This window comes from Tachypleus tridentatus, chromosome 1, assembly GCF_004210375.1.
Source record: "Tachypleus tridentatus isolate NWPU-2018 chromosome 1, ASM421037v1, whole genome shotgun sequence".
Lineage (NCBI taxonomy): Eukaryota > Metazoa > Arthropoda > Merostomata > Xiphosura > Limulidae > Tachypleus > Tachypleus tridentatus.
The window spans coordinates 11,020,138-11,040,064 of NC_134825.1; the positions used below are offsets into that span (position 1 = coordinate 11,020,138).

The 19,927-nt window shown below is 32.3% G+C and overlaps 1 protein-coding gene across 3 annotated transcripts; it reads left to right on the top strand.

Moving 5' to 3' along the window:
- The first annotated feature begins 274 nt into the window (after positions 1-274).
- LOC143240487 (metabotropic glycine receptor-like) lies at positions 275-16,409 on the top strand. 3 transcript variants are annotated; one of them, XR_013021805.1, is made up of 8 exons: positions 275-339; positions 5,447-5,556; positions 5,886-6,121; positions 7,885-8,026; positions 9,610-9,715; positions 12,156-12,317; positions 14,700-15,151; positions 15,918-16,402. XR_013021805.1 is itself a non-coding variant. In XM_076483026.1 (7 exons), the coding sequence occupies exons 1-7, from the start codon at positions 286-288 to the stop codon at positions 15,006-15,008; spliced, it is 1,119 nt and encodes a 372-aa protein (XP_076339141.1). In that variant the 5' UTR covers positions 275-285; the 3' UTR covers positions 15,009-16,409. The 3 variants fall into 3 exon arrangements, 2 of the variants coding, with proteins under 2 accessions (XP_076339141.1, XP_076339272.1); XM_076483026.1 differs by having other exon boundaries at positions 14,700-16,409; XM_076483157.1 differs by lacking the exon at positions 15,918-16,402 and having other exon boundaries at positions 14,657-14,881.
- Positions 16,410-19,927: the final 3,518 nt, after the last annotated feature.

Below are 19,927 nucleotides of genomic sequence, written 5' to 3' on the forward strand. Positions count from 1 at the left end.
CTAGCTGCCTTCCCTCTAATCTTATACTGCTAAATTAGGGACGGCTAGTGCAGATAGCCCTCGTCTAGCTTTGCGCGAAATGCAAACACACCTAGCATTTTTTTTTTATATAACAAGAACAAAATTATTTACAAGTGGGTCTTTTTTGTTAATCTTTCTCTATTCTCGGAAATTATTTTTAAACGTTTTTTCTATCTAACTATGTGAATACCTAAGAAATCTTTATTGTTATTGACACGATAATGATTCTTCCGATCCGTTTACTTACAGCAAATAGCGTGTTCAATGTGGATCATGTTGGAAGCGATGCTGTTTGGATCCCTGCTTCTCTATCAGACGGTGAGTTCCCCTTTATTCATTAAATCTTTAGTTTGTGTAAATGGTGTTTGTGTTTGGACAATATCTGTGTTTTAATATATATTTTGAGATACGGCTTTGATATGACCTGTTATTCGCTTTGATTTTCAACTAAAGTATGTCTAATGGTTCGTTACAATATTTAAAACCTGGTTGTCCTTTCATAACGCATTCTGTTTATTGGAATGTTTTCGAAGACATGACGTGTAAGAAATTATGGACACTGAAACTGCATTTCTTTTCGAAAATAGCAATTCGTTTTAACAAGATATATCCAGCTATTCTTTAAATATACAAGTAAAACAATCACTTTCCAAAAGTAAGTGTAAGAATTGGTAATATCAACCATTCATAAACAATGCAAACAATATAGTAAGGATGGCATTTCAAAAACAATGTAAACAATATAGTAAGGATGGCATTTCAAAAACAGTGTAAACAATATAGTAAGGATGGCATTTCAAAAACAGTGTAAACAATATAGTAAGGATAGCATTTACACTACCCTTACATAATGCCATCGTTACTATCTTGGAAGTGTTTTCTTTACTTGTTGTTGTTTTAATATAGTTTCAAAAGACATTTTAAGGTTGTACTTATAACCAAGTTCTAAATACAATGAGGTTCCAATATGAACAACAACAACATGGAACGTTTCGCTTCACATCTTAAGAACAGTTTAAGTAAAATAAAATCCAACATTTTGTCTTAAATCTTAAATATTTTAGACACAAGATATAAGGTTAAAGAAGTTACTACAAAATGGAATTTTGTCGCTTTTGAGTTAAATATACCCCAGAAGTATATTATTTTGTACAAATATCACTTAAACAATGAAAATATTATTATATCTCCATGTTTAAACTATTAACATAATAATAATAAAATATTATTATATCTCCATGTTTAAACTGTTAACACAATAATAATAAAATATTATTATATCTCCATGTTTAAACTATTAACACAATAATAATAAAATATTATTATATCTCCATGTTTAAACTATTAACACAATAATAATAAAATATTATTATATCTCCATGTTTAAACTATTAACACAATAATAATAAAATATTATTATATCTCCATGTTTAAACTATTAACACAATAATAATAAAATATTATTATATCTCCATGTTTAAACTATTAACACAATAATAATAAAATATTATTATATCTCCATGTTTAAACTGTTAACACAATAATAATAAAATATTATTATATCTCCATGTTTAAACTATTAACACAATAATAATAAAATATTATTATATCTCCATGTTTAAACTGTTAACACAATAATAATAAAATATTATTATATCTCCATGTTTAAACTATTAACACAATAATAATAAAATATTATTATATCTCCATGTTTAAACTGTTAACACAATAATAATAAAATATTATTATATCTCCATGTTTAAACTATTAACACAATAATAATAAAAGATTATTATATCTCCATGTTTAAACTGTTAACACAATAATAATAAAATATTATTATATCTCCATGTTTAAACTATTAACACAATTCAAAAATAAAGTCTAAGTTTCTATAGCGGGATTGTTAACCAGGACTACATGTTTTTCTCTTATGTCGTGTTGAAAACAAATTAAAAAGTTATTTTAACCATACATTCTTCACTAGATAGCTTAGTACACGTTTGTTTCTTTAACAAAACTATTGTTTATATTTTTTGTCCAACACTGTTAAAGATTCACACGTGATTATAGGAAAGTTTTATTTATTAAAAAGTTGTAAATACAATACAATGAGATTCCAACTGTAATATTTATTGTTAATCTATTATTGGCTGGTAATTCCTGTTTCAACTGTAATATTTATTGTTAATCCATTATTGGCTGGTAATTCCTGTTTCAACTGTAATATTTATTGTTAATCCATTATTGGCTGGTAATTCCTGTTCCAACTGTAATATTTATTGTTAATCCATTATTGGCTGGTAATTCCTGTTCCAACTGTAATATTTATTGTTAATCTATTATTGGCTGGTAATTCCTGTTCCAACTGTAATATTTATTGTTAATCTATTATTGGCTGGTAATTCCTGTTCCAACTGTAATATTTATTGTTAATCTATTATTGGCTGGTAATTCCTGTTCCAATTGTAATATTTATTGTTAATCTATTATTGGCTGGTAATTCCTGTTCCAACTTTAATATTTATTGTTAATCTATTATTGGCTGGTAATTCCTGTTCCTGTTCCAACTGTAATATTTATTGTTAATCTATTATTGGCTGGTAATTCCTGTTCCAACTGTAATATTTATTGTTAATCTATTATTGGCTGGTAATTCCTGTTCCTGTTCCAACTGTAATATTTATTGTTAATCTATTATTTGCTGGTAATTCCTGTTCCAACTGTAATATTTATTGTTAACCTATTATTGGCTGGTAATTCCTGTTCCAACTGTAATATTTATTGTTAACCTATTATTGGCTGGTAATTCCTGTTCCAACTGTAATATTTATTGTTAATCTATTATTGGCTGGTAATTCCTGTTCCAACTGTAATATTTATTGTTAATCTATTATTGGCTGGTAATTCCTGTTCCAACTGTAATATTTATTGTTAGTGTATTATTGGCTGGTAATTCCTGTTCCTGTTCCAACTGTAATGTTTATTGTTAATCTATTATTTACTGGTAATTCTTGTTCCAACTGTAATATTTATTGTTAATCTATTATTTGCTGGTTATTCCTGTTCCGTTCCAACTGTAATATTTATTGTTAATCTATTATTGGCTGGTAATTCCTGTTCCTGTTCCAACTGTAATATTTATTGTTAATCTATTATTTGCTGGTAATTCTTGTTCCAACTGTAATATTTATTGTTAACCTATTATTGGCTGGTAATTCCTGTTCCAACTGTAATATTTATTGTTAACCTATTATTGGCTGATAATTCCTGTTCCAACTGTAATATTTATTGTTAATCTATTATTGGCTGATAATTCCTGTTCCTGTTCCAACTGTAGTACTTATTGTTAATCTATTATTTGCTGGTAATTCCTATTCCTGTTCCAACTGTGATATTTATTGTTAATCTATTATTGGCTGGTAATTCCTGTTCCTGTTCCAACTATAATATTTATTGTTAATCTATTATTGGCTGGTAATTCCTGTTCCAACTGTAATATTTATTGTTAATCTATTATTGGCTGGTAATTCCTGTTCCTGTTCCAACTATAATATTTATTGTTAATCTATTATTGGCTGGTAATTCCTGTTCCAACTGTAATATTTATTGTTAATCTATTATTGGCTGGTAATTCCTGTTCCACCTTGTGCTTTATATTTTCAAAGAACACCATGTTTCTGTAAGAAAGCTAACTTCAAGGGGTAATGATAACATCGTTTGCACTTAAATTATGTTGTCGTTTTTAAATTGCCGTTAATTAATTATAATCGTTATAAAAGTGGATACTCCGTTTCAAACTATGTCACCTCAGTGAAATTGGTTGACACCATTGTTTTGGTTTGTTGAGTTGTCGTGTAGTATAAAAGTAGCAGAAGGACGAATACCATAACATTTATAGACACATATGGACATTGCAAGAACTTATGACTCAGTGAGTACACAGATATAGTTATTAAAGGAAACACTATGTAGTATTGTAAAGTTCTGATGACCTATTCATGAAGTGTTTAAAATATCATTCGAGGAACAACCTGAATCATCTGATTTATATAAAAGTTTAGGTAAAACTATGCCTATAGAAACGTCCTGTCATAAGATTGCTACATCCTGTTTTTAAGATTAGTTTTAGAAGTATTTCATCTATTTATTTTGTCCAACATTCTCAAAGGTTTACACGTGATTATAATGAATGAAGCTAAATTAATCAGCATTAATTATTGTCAGTTTACTTACAAATATTATCAAAATGTAATAAGCCCACAACACATAACATGAAACTTTTAAGAAATTAATGTGGTACACCTATTATATGTAACTTGAAACTTTTAACAAATCACAGGAATTTTAATCACTGGTTTTATTCTACGGAAGGAATCTTTACTAACATTTTCATTCTGTACCAGGAATGTTAACTAGGACTATTTCATTTTTTCTCTTATTTCATACTGAAAACTTAAAAAAAGTCCACTGTTTGTTTTTAACCATACATTGTCATAAAGTTTATGGTACGACGTCTATCACATTGCTCCATAATGTGCTACGTGGTGCGCCACCTAGCGACATGTCATTATACTATAAGCTGTATTGCACCTCTAACATATCACTTTGCTTTTACTTTCGACGTTCCAGGTTTCAATAATGTAAAACTAAATAAAAACTCATATTACATTGAAAGTTTATTGTGTTCGAAATAGAAATGAAAGAAAAACCTGAATTTCTTGTGAAGTGAAGTCACTTCACTTCAATAAAAAACAAAAGATTTTGAAACACTGTCATCTCCAGTTTTGCTGGCAGAACTTGAAAGGTACAACAAATAATGTTTCTTACAAAGAAATCCAAAAACAGTTTGTTGTGGCTTTGAAGGTTTCCGTCTTTTTATTTTGAATTACTTACTGTTTTCATTTGGGATAGGCCCGGCATGGCCAAGCGTGTTAAGGCGTGCGACTCGTAATCCGAGGGTCGCGGGTTCGCGCCCGAGTCGCGCCAAAATATGCTCGCCCTCCCAGCCGTGGGGGCGTTATAATGTGACGGTCAACCCCACTATTCGTTCGTAAAAGAGTAGCCCAAGAGTTGGCGGTGGGTGGTGATGACTAGCTGCCTTCCCTCTAGTCTTACACTGATAAATTAGGGACGGCTAGCACCGATAGCCCTCGAGTAGCTTTGTGCGAAATTCCAAAACACACAAACAAACAAATCATTTGGGATCTGTGTAGCATCTTGATTTGTTTATATCCATACTTTTAAGATAACAATACTTATTTATAAGAAAAATGTTTTTTTTTATAAAATCGTATTTTATTTGACTGATTGCAACTCCTAATTTGCAACCATGTATTTAGGAGTATATTTTTATTTATATTGTAAGTAATAAAATAACATATATCAATTTAAACTGTATTAATACATTTCTTGACTATTGTAGGTGGTGGTGCGGTACTTTGAACCTAGTCTCGTCACATGTCTTGCAGAGCCCTGGTTTAGAGAGTTGGGTTTTGCTATATTTTATGGGAGCATTGTTCTCAAAGTATATAGGTACGATACCAACTTACTGTAGTGTACAAAACTAAACAATAATTTAATAAAGATAAATAACGTTCACTGAATATTTTGTAAGAAGCTGATTCATAGTTACAAGACTCATATAAACGAAGAATTACTTTGTTTTACTTATGAATATGATCAACTCTTTTCTGTTACTAAATATGAATTACTTTGAAACCATAAGCTCAAACGATAGCTGGATGATTTTACTTTTACTAAAATATTGTTGTTGTTTTAACACGTGGTACAGCTTGGTTAAAAGTAGTGAATAATGAACTGAAACTGACAAAAGGGAACAATTTTTATTTTCTTTATCAAAGGATCTTAGCCGAATTCCAGTCCAGAAAGGCTCATCGTGTCTGTGTCAGAGACAAAGACCTGCTAAAGTACCTGCTTGGAATTGTACTGGTCGTCATGTGTTACATGGCTGCTTGGACTGCAGTAGTTATGGATAACATCACTAGAGGGCACGATATTATTGACCAGCATGAGACCTTAGATGGACTTAAATATTTCACCTGTAGAGCGCTTTGGTGGGATTATGTTACAGAAGGGGGTGAGTAGTCGAAGTCTGTTAGAAAACAATATGAAATATAAAAAAAACAAGTGGTGTGAAGGGTCTAAGGGTTAAAAAGGTTCTGTAAAAATGGCCACGACTTGTTCAAGACTCAAAATTATTTTTATATCAAATATGTTTAACAAGCAATCTCTGATTCAACAGTATAAAATATGACTTTATTGTTTGGTGGTGGCATATCCCATTAGGTCAGGAAGCCTAAAAGTAAGGTAATTGGAATGCAGGGCATGATGTAGTAATAATTTTGCCGTACTATTTTCTTTGGTCCAAGTAGTCGTTAGGGTGTTTTATATCGTATCAAAGTGGACCATCTGCATGTTACGGTCATGAAAGTTCTCTATTACTTCAGATCATTTATTATTCTTATAATATTCTTGCTCTTCACCCACATAAACCTTTAAAATCTTTGTTCTTTACCTGACTTTTACTTGTTTTCCTTCATTTCTCTCATCTCCATTTAAAAACACGTCATCGTAAGTTTACCATTTTTGTGTGCAGACGTGTTTCTCTCTCGAGGCTTAATAGCACTTCCTCTGTCAAATAGTACCTGAACTTGGGATCTTTTGTGAGTACATCCACAATTTGGATATATTACTACTTTACACTTACAGGTTAGCTACGAAACATCACCCTCGTTTCCATCTGTAAAAGAAGAAACACTACCAGATGCTGGCTCATAGTCTTAGCAGTTCCTCACGGGTTTCACAAAAAGTTCGGAGTAGTGAATTTATAACAACCATTGTTTACTGAATTCTAGGAAAAAATCACCAAACTCTACTGAAAAAACAAAGCGAAGCAAACATACTAAATTATTTGCGTGTTATTCATTGATAGTTTAGCGTACATTTCTGGATTTCTCATAAAATTATGCATATTTCTGTAAAAGAAAAGATTAAATACAGGATACAGTGTATACAAAATACCCTACTATTTCGGTTACCGTTAGAGTTGCTTGTTAAATGTTGTTGGATATAAAGTGTTTAAAACGTGAGAAATAGATATTGCTAGAATAAGAATAAAGTAGATTAATTTTCATTTGATATGTTGTGTTATTGATGTGTTGATTAAGGTTTGTATGTGTGCTCAAAATGAAGTGATTAATATACAACACCTAGTCAGTGATTAATATACAACATCTAGTCAGTGATTAATATACAACATCTAGTCAGTGATTAATATACAACATCTAGTCAGTGATTAATATACAAAATCTAGTCAGTGATTAATATACAACATCTAGTCAGTGATTAATATACAACATCTAGTCAGTGATTAATATACAACATTTAGTCAGTGATTAATATACAACATCTAGTCAGTGATTAATATACAACATCTAGTCAGTGATTAATATACAACATCTAGTCAGTGATTAATATACAACATCTAGTCAGTGATTAATATACAACGTCTAGTCAGTGATTAATATACAACGTCTAGTCAGTGATTAATATACAACATCTAGTCAGTGATTAATATACAACATCTAGTCAGTGATTAATATACAACATCTAGTCAGTGATTAATATACAACATCTAGTCAGTGATTAATATACAACATATAGTGAGTGAATATTATATGACATTTAGTAAGTGAACATAATATAACATCTAGTCACAACATATGGATGTAAATATGATACTACATATGTGTGTCAGTTTTATACAACATATGGGTGTGAAAGGCGCATCTTTTCATTATTAAAGTCATTTTATTTCAAACAATTCTTTTCTCAACACAGGTGAGTTTTTATTTCTTCTTTTGGGAATCTACCTGACTTACTGCATCCGTAACGCCAGAAAAGAGTTTTACCGAGAGAAATGGCCACTTTCTGCTGCTATTTGTATCGAAACTGTTGTCTCTGTTACTACACACACTGTCAGGTGAGTCTCTGCTTCAATATTATATAACATCTAGTCAGTGAACACCACATGACATCTAATCAGTGAACATTACATGACATCTATTGAGTGAACATTACATAGCATCTAGTCAGTGAACATTACATAGCATCTAGTCAGTGAACATTGCATAATGTCTAGTTAGTGAACAATGCACAACATCCAGTCAGTCAACATTACATAACATCTAATCAGTGAACATTACATAACATCTAATCAGTGAACATTACACAACATCTAGTCAGTCAACATTACATAACATCTAGTCAGTGAACACTACATAACATCTAATCAGTGAACATTACACAACATCTAGTCAGTGAACATTACACAACATCTAGTCAGTGAACATTACACAACATCTAATAAGTGAACATTACATAACATCTAATCAGTGAACATTACATAACATCTAGTCAGTGAACATTACATAACATCTAGTCAGTGAACATTGCATAACATGTTGTCAGTGAACACTGCACAACATCTAGTCAGTGAACATTACATAATATCTAGTCAGTGAACATTACATAATATCTAGTTAGTGAACATTCCATAACATCTAGTCAATGAACATTACATAACATCTAGTCAATGAACATTACATAACATGTAGTCAGTGAGCAATCCATAACATGTAGTCAGTGAGCAATCCATAACATGTAGTTAGTGAACAATCCATAACATCTAGTTAGTGAACATTACATAACATCTAGTTAGTGAACATTGCATAACATGTAGTCAGTGAGCAATCCATAACATGTAGTCAGTGAGCAATCCATAACATGTAGTTAGTGAACAATCCATAACATCTAGTTAGTGAACAATCCATAACATCTAGTTAGTGAACACTACATAGCATCTAGTCAGTGAAATTTACATAACATCTAGTCAGTGAACATTACATAACATCTAGTCAGTGAATATTACATCACATCTAGTGAGTTAGCATTACATAACATTTGTAGTAATACTAATCTATCTCTCTCTTTTTCACTGTTACTATAATATGACACACTGGTCAAAAGTTAACTTTCTTTAACCACTTTTAGCAGAACGCTAAACAAAGGTTTCGATACCCGTGGTGAGGACACTGCAGATTGTCTATTGTGTAGCTTTGAACTTAACATGAAATAAACAAAGAAATAAAACGTGTGATACGAATCTCCAATGTACTAACATACCTGGGCCCGGCATGGCCATGTGAGTTAAGGCGTTCGACTCGTAATCTGAGGGTCGCGGGTCCGAATCCCCGTCGCACCAAACATGCTTGCTGTTTCAGCCGTGGGGGCGTTATAATGTGATGTTCAATCCCACTATTCTTTGGTAAAAGAGTAGCCCAAGAGTTTGCGGTAGGTGGTGTTGACTAGCTGCCTTCCCTCTAGTCTTACACTACAAAATTAGAGACGGCTTGCGCAGACAGTGCTCGTGTAGCTGTGCGCGAAATTTAAAAACAAATTACCATACCATTACACTATTAAACAGTGTGACGTCACAAGTGTCTACGGCTATTTCTTGGTCGAATATTAGTTTCTAATATCCATTTCTTTTGTATACATTTCTAGACGTGTGATGTGGTTGTCTCTTGGTCAGGACTACTTGTTCTTCCTCCACTTCCTTCGATGCCAGCTGACAGTCACCTGCATTCTTACAATTATCTTCGGACCAAAGGTAAAGAAGAATTTTGTGAACCTTTTTTGTTATTACTTCTTTTTTCAAAAACAAAGAATTAAACCATGCTAATTATCAGCCATTTTAGTAGTTACAATATGTTGTACGTGTTTACGACACGATGTTTGTTAAAGGTTTAGCATTAAGATTAAAAATGATGAATTTCTGATCCATCAGACCTGTAACCAGTTACGAGAAACGGATTTCACTTTTAGATACCTTTAGTTATCATGTTCACTAGAATTACTGTTACATTATCCTTAGCTAGTTTTTCATGTATATATATATATATATATATATATATACACGCATAGATTTACAAATAGCCACTCTTTGTTGACTAGTTCCTTCTATTGGCATTGGAAGAATACTGTTAGTTTAAAATATGATACTTTATAGTCTGTGCAATTTATCAGTGTCAAGTTTGGGAGAAGCAGTAAACACTAAACATACATGAAACTAATTTATGTTCAACTTATCAGTATCAAGTTCAGGATAAGCAGTTAACACTAAACATGCATGAAACTAATTTGTGCTCAACTTATCAGTGTCAAGTTTAGAACAAGGAGTTAACACTAAATATACTTGAAACTAGTTTGTGTTGAACTTATCAGTGTCAAGTTTAGGATAAGCAGTTAACACTAAACATGCATGAAACTCATTTGTGTTCAACTTATCAGTATCAAGTTTAGGATAAGCAGTTAACATTAAATATACTTGAAACTAGTTTGTGTTGAACTTATCAGTGTCAAGTTTAGAACAAGGAGCTAACACTAAATATACTTGAAACTAGTTTGTGTTGAAATTATCAGTGTCAAGTTTAGAACAAGGAGTTAACACTATATATACTTGAAACCAGTTTGTGTTGAACTTATCAGTGTCAAGTTTAGAACAAGGAGTTAACACTAAATATACTTGAAACTAGTTTGTGTTGAACTTATCAGTGTCAAGTTTAGAACAAGGAGTTAACACTAAATATACTTGAAACTAGTTTGTGTTGAACTTATCAGTTGTCAAGTTTAGAACAAGGAGTTAACATTAAATATACTTGAAACTAGTTTGTGTTGAACTTATCAGTGTTAAGTTTAGAACAAGGAGCTAACACTAAATATACTTGAAACTAGTTTGTGTTGAACTTATCAGTGTCAAGTTTAGGATAAGCCGTTAACACTAAACATGCATAAAACTCATTTGTGTTGAACTTATCAGTGTCAAGTTTGGGAGAAGCAGTAAACACTAAACATACATGAAACTAATTTGTGTTCAACTTACCAGTATCAAGTTTAGGATAAGCAGTTAACTCTAAACATACATGAAACTAATTTATGTTCAACTTATCAGTATCAAGTTCAGGATAAGCAGTTAACACTAAACATGCATGAAACTAATTTGTGCTCAACTTATCAGTGTCAAGTTTAGAACAAGGAGTTAACACTAAATATACTTGAAACTAGTTTGTGTTGAACTTATCAGTGTCAAGTTTAGGATAAGCAGTTAACACTAAACATGCATGAAACTCATTTGTGTTCAACTTATCAGTATCAAGTTTAGGATAAGCAGTTAACATTAAATATACTTGAAACTAGTTTGTGTTGAACTTATCAGTGTCAAGTTTAGAACAAGGAGCTAACACTAAATATACTTGAAACTAGTTTGTGTTGAACTTATCAGTGTCAAGTTTAGAACAAGGAGTTAACACTATATATACTTGAAACCAGTTTGTGTTGAACTTATCAGTGTCAAGTTTAGAACAAGGAGTTAACACTAAATATACTTGAAACTAGTTTGTGTTGAACTTATCAGTGTCAAGTTTAGAACAAGGAGTTAACACTGAATATACTTGAAACTAGTTTGTGTTGAACTTATCAGTTGTCAAGTTTAGAACAAGGAGTTAACATTAAATATACTTGAAACTAGTTTGTGTTGAACTTATCAGTGTTAAGTTTAGAACAAGGAGCTAACACTAAATATACTTGAAACTAGTTTGTGTTGAACTTATCAGTGTCAAGTTTAGGATAAGCCGTTAACACTAAACATGCATAAAACTCATTTGTGTTGAACTTATCAGTATCAAGTTTAGGATAAGCAGTTAACACTAAACATGCATGAAACTCATTTGTGCTCAACTTATCAGTGTCAAGTTTAGAACAAGGAGTTAACACTAAATATACTTGAAACTAGTTTGTGTTGAACTTAGTGTCAAGTTTATGATAAGCAGTTAACACTAAATATACTCGAAACTAGATGTGTTGAACTTATCAGTGTCAAGTTTAGAACAAGGAGTTTACACTAAATATACTTGAAACTAGTTTGTATTCAGTTTTTCAATATCAATCCCAACATAAGCAGTTAACACTAAATATACACGAGACTAGTTTATATTCTAAAACATATTATTCTAAAAATTTGAAGCAAGATAAAATTACATATTCGTTCACAGCTGTGGTACCACCATAGACCATCTGATCCCAACCGACACCTCTCTTGTGACATACAAGACCACGTACCAGACTCTCTGAAGCTTCATGAAGCCATTATGTCTAACGGGGAAGTTGACTTAGTGGAAATTAACTTGACAGATATGGATCCAGAAGATATTAGGGTAAGGACGTTTCTATAGTTATTATAAAACAAGTTAGTAGCTTCCGTTACCAATGGCAGAGGACGTGAAAAGCCGCCGCTTAATACCATTAGAGTGATGAATACTTTCAAAATATGCCGCTAGGTGGTGGGCAACGACATCAACTAATATGAAGTGTAAAACATACGAAACGTCATCAGCTAGTTGTAATGTGGCTTAAGAGGATGTTGTTCATGTTGTCTGGGTGTGGTTGTCACATCTTTTATTAAATAAACAAAATGAATATTTCATTCTCTGTAATTCTTGATACAGTATTAGTTGAGTTTTCAGTGTAGTGTGTATCTGAGAAGTTGTTGTTCCCGCCTAGAGTTGGATTGACTGTTTTGAATTAAGCACAAAGCTACACAGTGGGTTCTGCTTGGTTCTATCGATGTGAATCCGCAGACAATCTGCTTATCCAGTGTGGAGCACATGGGATCACATGCTGAGTGACAATACAATTAGTTCACATTTTTAGGAGAAAGTCACGTGCTGAGAAGCAAGTAACCAAATAGATCACGTGTTAGGAAACAAGTCACCTATAAAGTAACTTACTGGAAAGTAAGTCACCCACAAGGCCACTTGCTGGGAAACAAGTCATCCACATTGTCAGGAGGTATAAAATAAGCCACCGATAAGTCACTTACTGGGGAAAAAAGGTCACGTGCCACTGAAGTGATCCATACAATATGACGAACATCTTATTTGATACTGTTAACTCAGACGCATGCATCAGTCAATAAACATTCACTTGTTGTTTTTCGTTATAATTTCATAATCAAGGTAATTTCTTTTTATTATATACATGGCCATACGGTATCTTAACCTTCGATATCCACCATCTTCTTTTCTGTGAAGCATTTAAACAGAAGGTACTTACACAGAGATAAATATACATTATTTTATTTATCAATTTCAACCAATGTTTTTTTACCTTTTCTTGACCTCTTTTAATAAACCACTTTCTTGTTCTTCCATTTGATCAATACTCGGCATGGCCAGGTGGGTTAAGGTGTTCGACTCGTAATCTGAGGATCGCGGGCTCGAGTCCCCGTCGCACCAAACATGCTCGTCCTTTCAGCCGTTGGGGCTTTATAATGTGACAGTCAATCCCACTATTTGTTAGTAAAAGAGTAGCCCAAGAGTTGGCGGTGGGTACTGATGACTAGCTGCCTTCCCTTTAGTCTTACACTGCTAAATTTGGGACGGCTAGCGCATATAGCCCTCGTGTAGCTTTGCGCGAAATTCGACACAAACCAAACCAAAACCGTTCTTTTATTTCATTGCTTACAAAAGACCGCCTCCAGCGGCACAGCGTATGTCTGCGGACTTACAACACTAGAAAGCAGCCTTCGATAACCGTGATGGACGGATAGCTCCCTCTGTGTAGCTTTATGCTTAACTTCCAACAAATATGAAAAAAGACTAGTCAAATATGTTAAAGTAAGACTAAAATATTATGGTAATTTAGAGTTGACACAAATGGGTACAGAACACCGCACGGATCAACTCCAGCAGTTGAGTAGTCAACGTGAAGGATGTTAGCACTTGAGGGCACAGCGTGAAGGATGTTAGCACTTGAGGGCACAGCGTGAAGGTTAGATCGAAGGATACCCCTGCCTTCCCCTCATTGAGCGGTATCGCTTGAGGGCTGGAAGTTACATGGGCAGTGAAATCATATTTCCACAAGGTGCCATCAGTAATTAACCCTCCCATAGAATATTATCTCCCTTTGAAAGGGGTTCATTTCAGTAGACGTTCATTACCTGTGAATAATAATTATAATATGATTATGTTCTACAAATGTGGGGTAAGGGTTATAAAAGTGTTTGAATAGGGGTGGAGTATATTATATACTTTCTTTGTTAATTCTATGTAGTGCTTAATAATAAAAGTTTCATGTTAAGTCTCAAAGGAGAGAATAGTGAATAGAGACGAGGTAAGTGTTTTGAAGACCACTTTTACTTGGATATTTTGAATAAATAAGTGAGACTGGCATCGCCCGTTTGATGTTTAAGAAACTGTACTTTATATTTACTACAAATTAGTTAAACGTAAGAGATTATTACGTTAACCAAACAAGATTTATTTGTATAGAAGTTTTAAATCTTATGCACGAGGAGGGCTAATATTTTTCTAAAATATATTTCATTATCTTTAATCGCCCTATTGCAATGGAAGAAAACATAAAAAAATAAATTACTTTAAATACTTTGTTTTGTGTAATGTTTTTAAATCCTGTGGTTTCATCGTTTTTATAAATATATTCATGGTTAGATTTTTGTTTGGAATAATATTAGATCCTGAAATTATAATTATAGGTTTTTAACCACATTCAGCTTACTGACTTGAACATGTTCTTAGGCCGAATTGAGACGTGTTTATACTCAACTACAAGCACTACGTAACAAAACTATGAGGAAAGATAATCCCCACATTTCCAAGAGAAGGGGTGGCCGGAAAGTGACCCATCGTCGTTTTTCTCTGCAGCCGTTCCATCACAAACACAAGCCTCACCATGACCACGACCACGAAATTACCGAGGTTTCTAAGACGCCAGAGGACTCAGTAGCAAGTATAGAGGTCGCGCCAGGACAGATAGAGGGCACGTCAACCCGTAATGATGACGTAGTTTCTACTCCAACCGTCAGTTTTAAAACTGGACTTAAGTAAAAACGTTGGCCGAATGTACTTATTCAAGGTGCTAGTGTAACATGAAAGACTCACAAAGTGAGCCTATTATAATTATTGATTATAAAAGGAAAAGGGTTTCAAGACGCTTAGTTTTTCCTTGACTTAGGGTTAGCATCTCGAAGGTAAATATTATTATCATTCTTAGCATCAGACATGGCCAATTTTTGATAATTCTTAAATTCAAAGGAAGTAAACGAGAAAGGAGAAAACTGGATCAGTTTTTTTAAAATAAAAAACTGAAACCTACAATGATATAACATTAAACTTAAAGTACGTGCGTGTTTTTAGTTCGTCTACCGTTACTGTTTTGCTTGATCTTCTTACAGTCTTTTAAAAATAATTTTCAAATCATCGCTATGGAAACTCTTAGTTTAAGCCTAAGTAGTGTTGGCGACGCTTCTTTAATGTAAATGTTATATTTCTATAAAATTATAAATAACGAAGCCTTTCATAGAATATCCTAAACTGTGTCAGACTATGTCAAACTTTCTCAACTATATTATGATAAACTATCTAAAACTGAGTCAAACTATCTTAGAACGAGATGATGGGCAAAGACGTCTTTATCTGATAAAGTGAGCAAAAGGCTTAACTCAATAGGGGAACAACAACAAAAAGTGGATCTTTCCAATATTAATTTCTACTTAAAATATTTACAAACCACCATCTCGCCTGATGAGTTAAAGGGTTTCTCCTATTCATAAATCATGAGAAATCAGGACTTTCAGTTTAGGGAAAATGTGTCATTTATTTCATATTACAGAACTCGAATTTTCGAGAATTAGTTTAAACATTGTCTGGGTTCAGATTACGTTTAGGTAATGACTAACACCGTTAAAACAGTGATTTAAAAGTTGTGACGACTGTTCCACTTTTTATAATTTGAAGCACTGAACAACTTAAGATGCCCAGGGATGCATCCATGTGGTTGTTGGGATACCCTTAACTAGTGCACAACTGACATCATTACCAATCTGTGTGGGGGAGTCAGGAGCTCCTTACCCTGTTCAAGAAAAGCAAGTGACGTTCAAAGGTTTTTCATATCGAGGGAAAGTTATGATGTTTAATATAACCCCTTCCAACAATTTATATATATATATATCTGCCAGTGTTTCCAAAACTGTATTTATAGATTATGTTACACTAATTTCATATTATCATGCAATGTAACAAAATCACCTAGTTTTAATTCTATTTTATTATAATATATGTTAGTTTATTGTACAGTTGTATATCTAGCTAATTCACAAGTGCATTAACAAGGTTTGTATATCTAGACTGTTAGCGAAGTTCAGCTATTTATTGTACGTAGAAATCAAAAGTGTCACTAATAAAGACACTTTCAGTGTAATTGGTTCATTGTTATTTGTCATTGTTAGGAACTTCTGAACACATCTTTGTAAAGAAACACTCAGTGTAATTGGCTCATTGTTATTTGTTATTGTTAGGAACTTCTGAACACATCTTTGTAAAGACACTCAGTGTAATTGGTTCATTGTTATTTGTTATTGTTAGGAACTTCTGAACACATCTTTGTAAAGAAACACTCAGTGTAATTGGCTCATTGTTATTTGTTATTGTTAGGAACTTCTGAACACATCATTCTAAAGAAACTTTCAGTGTAAGTGGCTCATTGTTATTGTTAGGAACTTCTGAACACATCTTTGTAAAGACACTTTCAGTGTAATTGGTTCATTGTTATTTGTTATTGTTAGGAACTTCTGAACACATCTTTGTAAAGACATTTTCAGTGTAATTGGTTCATTGTTATTGTTAGGAACTTCTGAAGACATCTTTGTAAAGACACTTTAAGTGTAATTGGTTCATTGTTATTTGTTATTGTTAGGAACTTCTGAAGACATCTTTGTAAAGACACTTTAAGTGTAATTGGTTCATTGTTATTTGTAATTTTTAGGAACTTCTGAACACATCTTTGTAAAGACATTTTCAGTGTAATTGGTTCATTGTTATTTGTTATTGTTAGGAACTTCTGAACACATCTTTGTAAAGACACTTTTAGTGTAATTGGTTCATTGTTATTGTTAAGAACTTTTGAACACATCTTTGTAAAGACACTTTCAGTGTAATTGGTTCATTGTTATTTGTTATTGTTAGGAACTTCTGAACACATCTTTGTGAAGACTCTTTCAGTGTAATTGGTTCATTGTTATTTGTTATTGTTAGGAACTTCTGAACACATCTTTGTGAAGACACTTTCAGTGTAATTGGTTCATTGTTATTTGTTATTGTTAGGAACTTCTGAACACATCTTTGTGAAGACACTTTCAGTGTAATTTGTTCATTGTTATTTGTAATTGTTAGGAACTTCTGAAGACATCTTTGTAAAGACACTTTCAGTGTAATTGGTTCATTGTTATTTGTTATTGTTAGGAACTTCTGAACATATATTTGTAAAGAAACTTTCAGGGTAATGGAGTCATTGTTTGTCTGCGTGTTTTTAATTTCATACAAAGCTACACGAAGGTTATCTGCGCTAGCCGTCCCAAATTTAGCAGTATAAAACTAGAGGGAAGGCAGCTAGTCATCACCATCCACCACCAACTCTTGGGCTGATGTTTTATCAACGAATAGTGGGATTAACCGTCGCGTCATAACGCTCCCACGGCTGAAAGCGCGATCATTTTTGATCTGACGGGGATTCGAACCCGCGAAGATGTAGAGAAAACAACAACTCATGAATAGTTAATAACTACGAAGAATTATTATCATGTACATTTTACACAGAAAATGAGTAAACGTGTTTGGTAACTTGTTTAACAACCAAAAAATACAGAATTACTCAATACGAGACAACATGTTGACACGTCTGGTAGTAAGAGGTATAATAAAACGATGTTAATATAAAGGTTAATACAACATTTCGATAGTGCTAGTACAGAACAGATGAAATTCAGTATGTTTAACAACAGTAATAAGGTTAATGGTACTTTTTATAATGGCGGACTTCTTTTGTTTCTTTTAATTTCGACTGAATTAAAACAAATAACGTAAACAAAAATGATAAGTTTACAAAAAATACTACTAAGAAAAGTGGTTAGTTTTAAATCGCAGAAAAACAGCATCTATACCTAAAGGTCAACCGAATGTGTTTAGTGGTTTTCAAACCGAGAGCTGCACATGTGCACATATATTTTGTTCCTCTACCAGTAGGTTGACATAAAGGGGAATATTACACCACGCTAATAACAAATATTTCTACATGATACCAGTAGGTTGACATAAAGGGGAATATTACACCACGCTAATAACAAATATTTCTACATGATACCGGTAGGTTGACATAAAGGGGAATATTACATTACGCTAATAACAAATATTTCTACATGACTGAACTCACAACTGAAACAAGACCAAGATGTGAGATATTAAGATTTAGTATCAACTAGATTTTCCACGACTGGTATATCAACGATTTAACATTTACCAAAAATATTAGGACCAGTTAATAATGAATTATTTTATATTGGAAATACCACAAGTTCAACTTGTACTACAAATATTAGGAGTTGTGTATCAACACATTATGATTTACTAAAACTATCAGGTGAATTATTTTATATTGGAAATACCACAAGTTCAACTTGTACTACAAATATTAGGAGTTGTGTATCAACACATTATGATTTACTAAAACTATCAGGTGAATTATTTTATATTGGAAATACCACAAGTTCAACTTGTACTACAAATATTAGGAGTTGTGTATCAACACATTATGATTTACTAAAACTATCAGGTGAATTATTTTATATTGGAAATACCACAAGTTCAACTTGTACTACAAATATTAGGAGTTGTGTATCAACACATTATGATTTACTAAAACTATCAGGTGAATTATTTTATATTGGAAATACCACAAGTTCAACTTGTACTACAAATATTAGGAGTTGTGTATCAACACATTATGATTTACCAAAACTATCAGGTGAATTATTTTATATTGGAAATACCACAAGTTCAACTTGTACTACAAATATTAGGAGTTGTGTATCAACACATTATGATTTACTAAAACTATCAGGTGAATTATTTTATATTGGAAATACCACAAGTTCAACTTGTACTACAAATATTAGGAGTTGTGTATCAACACATTATGATTTACTAAAACTATCAGGACTGGTGTATCTACATATTAGTATACACTAGAAATTGTAGGACTGGTATATACAAGCAACTTATCATCTGCTAGAAATATCAAAATATCAAAGGAATATCATGTACCAAAAGTATAAGGGATTATGTTTGAACACATTACCTCTTAACAGAAAGGTTAGAACCAGTGTATCAACAGGTTATAACATACTAAAAAATAGTATCAACTGTATCATCACTTTATCGTTTAATAGAAGAATCAAAACTAGGGTATCAAACGATTATTAATTATAGAAACATTAGGATAAGTATATCAAACGATTATCATTTATGGAAACAGGATAAATATATGAAACAATTATCATCAAAAGAAACATTAAAATAAGTATTTCAAGAGATTATCATCTATAGAAAGATTAGGATAAGTATATGAAACGATTATCATTTATAGAAGCATTAGGATAAGTATATCAAACGGTTATCATCTATAGAAAGAGTAGGATAAGTATATGGAACGATTATCATCTATAGAAACAATAGGATAAGTATATCAAACGGTTATCATCTATAGAAAGAGTAGGATAAGTATATGGAACGATTGTCATCTATAGAAAGAGTAGGATAAGTATATGGAACGATTATCATCTATAGAAACAGGATAAGTATATGGAACGATTATCATCTATAGAAACAATAGGATAAGTATATCAAATGATTATCATCTATAGAAACAGTAGGATAAGTATATCAAAAGGTTATCATCTATAGAAACAGTAGGA

What these genes read in the sequence shown, in the direction of transcription:
- LOC143240487 (XM_076483026.1), top strand. Translation starts at nt 286, where the DNA reads ATGTGGATCATGTTGGAAGCGATGCTGTTTGGATCCCTGCTTCTCTAT. An exon ending in ATTGTTCTCAAAGTATATAG is followed by an intron (nt 5,557 to 5,885) that starts GTACGATACCAA and finishes TCTTTATCAAAG; the next exon opens with GATCTTAGCCGAATTCCAGT. An exon ending in TGGATCCAGAAGATATTAGG is followed by an intron (nt 12,318 to 14,699) that starts GTAAGGACGTTT and finishes ACATGTTCTTAG; the next exon opens with GCCGAATTGAGACGTGTTTA.